The sequence below is a fragment of the Buceros rhinoceros genome, unplaced genomic scaffold (assembly GCF_000710305.1).
Source record: "Buceros rhinoceros silvestris isolate BGI_N320 unplaced genomic scaffold, ASM71030v1 scaffold43631, whole genome shotgun sequence".
Lineage (NCBI taxonomy): Eukaryota > Metazoa > Chordata > Aves > Bucerotiformes > Bucerotidae > Buceros > Buceros rhinoceros.
The window spans coordinates 11,666-15,395 of NW_010396773.1; the positions used below are offsets into that span (position 1 = coordinate 11,666).

At 42.9% G+C, this 3,730-nt stretch overlaps 1 protein-coding gene across 1 annotated transcript; it reads left to right on the forward strand.

Annotated features, from left to right (window-relative positions):
• Positions 1 to 212: 212 nt before the first annotated feature.
• On the forward strand, positions 213 to 2,270 carry LOC104502070 (beta-1,4-galactosyltransferase 4-like; the record flags this gene model as incomplete). The annotated part of the gene is made up of 2 exons (XM_010145985.1): positions 213 to 480; positions 2,038 to 2,270. Coding segments are annotated over exons 1-2 (501 nt in total), but the record flags the coding sequence as incomplete, so codon positions are not given.
• Positions 2,271 to 3,730: the final 1,460 nt, after the last annotated feature.

Genomic DNA, 3,730 nt, shown 5'->3' on the forward strand with positions numbered 1-3,730 from the left:
GTCCAGGTTAAGTTGTACTTTCCGACATTTAAAGAGCAAATGGCACAATGGCACTCCATGAACTGTGAAACTGCAGGAAGTGTGGCAGCCCTCCCTACCTCCAGCTTTCCTTTCTTGCTGTAACGTTCTTCTTTGGTTCCAGCCCAACTGGAAGCACAGTGGCCTGCTTTGGCATCAGAGCAGAGGAAGCAGTTGGTAGATCAGGGAGAGCCATGGCCTTCAGCTTGTATGTCTTTCACCTCTTCCAGAAGTTCAAAGTGTTGGTGCTTGTCACTTTATGTTTCATGGCGCTATGGGCCACGTTCAGTTACTTTGTGGACTCCAGACAGGACATTTCTAAAGCTAAGAGCATGGTGGATGATTTCAGAAAGGTACCTAACCTGGGGGACAGTCAAAATGAAGAGAACATCAAATCAATTGCGACACTTCCCACGGTGAAGTCATTTCAGGGTCCCTGCCCAGCTCTGTCTCCATACCTGAGTAAGTGATGGTGCTTTTCTCTCCTTTCTAACAAGCTACATCTGCTTTGGTACTGCTAACTTGGTTTTATTCCTAGCCATTTTACAGTTAGACACTTTTCCTGTGAAACAAATACAACCAATTGCAGTAAGCAGTTCTGGGTGAAGAAGTGATTAATGGCATGGAGTGCCTGTGCTGGCCCTGGCTGGGATAGCAGCCCATTTGGTGCCGGGCTTCACATTTGTGGCTAAACCAGCTTTGGTAACGCACCAATGACTTGGCTACTGCTGAACAGTGTTTGCACACCGTTGAGGTTTTGTCTCTCTTCCCTAGCCCTCTAAAATCTGGCAGGCTGGGGGTGGGCAAGAGTCTGGGAGTGGACACAGCTGGGACAGCTGACCTCAACTGACTGAGTGGCTATTCCATACCATATGACCATAACATTTATCATGCTCAGCAATCAAAGCTCAGGGAAAGGAGGAGGGGGTGTTTGTTCATGGCTACAGTGTTTGTCTTCCCAACAACTGCTATACATGCTGAAGCCCTGCTTCCCAGGATGTGGCTGGATATCTGCCTCCCAGTGGGAAGTAATGAATTGGTTTATGTTTTTGCCTTGTGTGTGCAGCCTCTGCTTTTTTTATTAAACTATCTCAACCACAAGTCTTTTCACCTTTCCTCAACATTTTGCCTTTTATTAGATGTACTTTTGTCTCTCTCTCTTGACAATTGAAGGACTTTACAGCTGTGTGGGGTTATGAGTACTTATGATGAAGGTTCAAATAAGTGACTGTTTCTTTGTTTTGGACATTTTTATTAGTCCACTTGTTTTTTTTGTCTTAGTATTGCTAGCAGCACCAAGCTTCTACTTTGCAGTGTCACGTCCATTGTTGTCTTCCTACTCCTTTTTGTGAACCTGATGTGGATTTGTTTGGGAAGCTGAATTCTTCCCTCTTCTCCAATGTAGTCCAAAAAGCTACTGTCTAGCTGCATGCCCCCACTTCTGCTCCCAAGATGTGTTTGCTTAGGTAAATGCATGGTGGCTGCAGCCGTCACAGTTGCCTGCATTGTTCTTTCATGGGTTTGTGGACTATGGAGGGACTGGAATGATATCTTGGTGCAAGAGAAGTGAGGAAAATTTCAGCTGGCTACAGAAAGCCTCAGTACATTTTTACTTTATGAACTTGCAGCCTTAAGCCTGTGATGCTTCTGTTCATGCTTTAAATAGAGGTGACTTCTCACAGCCACAGTTCTATGTCTCTTCCCACTTCCCTGTCCTCTGCTGTGTCCTGGCAGCTGTTTCTGGCCACTCCTCCTGCAATAGTGTGGAACTCTTCTTTTTTTTTTTAAGTTTTTATCATCACTAATCCATTATCAGTTTAAGCAATTAAACGCTTGATACCCTCTCCTTCTGCTGCCTGTGTAATATCGTTGTAGCACTACTTTCCTTTTGCAAAGGCAGGGAAATCAATTGGGGCTTGAACTTGGGTTTCTTATGCTGGTTACAGAGTGCCTCATTATATGACTGGACTAGCCACAACCAGAAATGACTCAGGAGTGCTTCTTGTGCTTTTGCTTCAGGAGGTGCCAGCAAACTCACTTTCAAAGCATCTCTCACATTAGAAGAAGTGCAAAAGGAGAACCCTCAGGTAGTCGAGGGCCGGTATCACCCTACAGAGTGCTCACCATTGCAGCACGTGGCCATCCTCATTCCACACCGCAATCGAGAGAAGCATCTGCTGTACCTCCTGGAGCACCTCCACCCCTTCCTACAAAGACAGCAGCTGGACTATGGCATCTACGTTATTCATCAGGTGAGGCAACTGTGCAGAGAAGTGTTTGCATGGGGATAATGCTTTACAGTCTGGGGAAAGTCATGCTGCTGCTTCTGCTGCCTAACATCAGTCCTTCAAGCCTACTTTGAACACTTCGACTTGTTGAGGGATGCAGCAATGAGTGCAGCTGTGCTGGTAGTGCTACAGGATCTCAGCTGCTGGTAGCAAAGCTGGGAAGTATTAACAAATGGTGTCTTTAACTGGTATCCATTTCTCAGTCTAAGTAACATACTGTTTCTGAGTTAGTGTTCAAGATAAGCATCTTTTGCATAACTAATGCAACTCACTTTTCTTGCGGCATACGCACACGTAACTAGTCTGACATGTTTTCTGTCTTTAAATTTGGAGTTGTCTGGATTGAAGGCCTCAATATCTAGCTCTTCTCTCACATCTGCTTGCTGGCTGTTGTGCTTAGTAATACGTGTGTAACATGTGGTTGTACTTCTGCTGTCTCAAACTAAGAGACAGCTACTGCTTGTAGGTGCTTTACTTGCTCAGCAAGGGCTGTGGGAAGTAGTCATGGCAGAGCACATGGTTCCTGAAATATTTATTAATTTCTTAGTTTGCATTCTTTGTAGCTCTGCTGAGTCAGTGGCTAAAATCTGAGTATAGAGACTTGTGTCATGTTGCCTTTCATCTAAGGGATTTATGTTCTAGTTGTATGAGGTAAAAACAGATTTCTCTTTTGTCATATGTTGTCTGTCTTGATCTTTTATTGTGTTTACTTTCTTTTACTATCATTTACTTACATGTTCTGCTTTGACTAAACAGATTTTTCAGACCGCAAGAGCAAAAGGTGATAATATAGTTTTTGTTCCCTTCCGTTTAAAGAGGCTACAGACAATTAACCAGTATGAGGCAGTGCATTCTAGGTGAAAGCTTACACTGTTGCTCAGCAGCACAGTAGAACAGCAACAAAAGTTCTGTCAGGATATATACTTTCATCGGAATAGACTATCCTTTCATTGTTTAGAGTTATCACGTGGCGTATAGAGTGGAAAACCTGAGGCTTTTTTTCCTACATTAGTATGTACTGTAACCATATATATAATGGCTCAGTCCAGCTAGCGAGCAGTGGTCAGCAATAAATCATGGGGAGAATGGGCATACATTGCTTATGGACTGAAACATGTGAGGTGGAGAACTGGCGTTGCTGTGTTAGTCATATGTAAGTAATATGTTAGTATGAAAGTTTTGTCTGATGTGAACAGCAGTGTCAAGTCTGGACTTGTTCTGTCAGAGTTTTTACTTGGAAGATTGGAAGCTTTTGCTAAGCTTTTCCATGTAGATGGGCATACCCAAAGACTAGAAATGGGTCTAATGCAACCTTTTTATGGCAAATCCATTTTCGCTCTCTGTTTGTAATGTCACTAGTTGATTTTAACTATTTAACTATTAAAATATTAATATATAATAAATTAATAAATATTAAAATATTT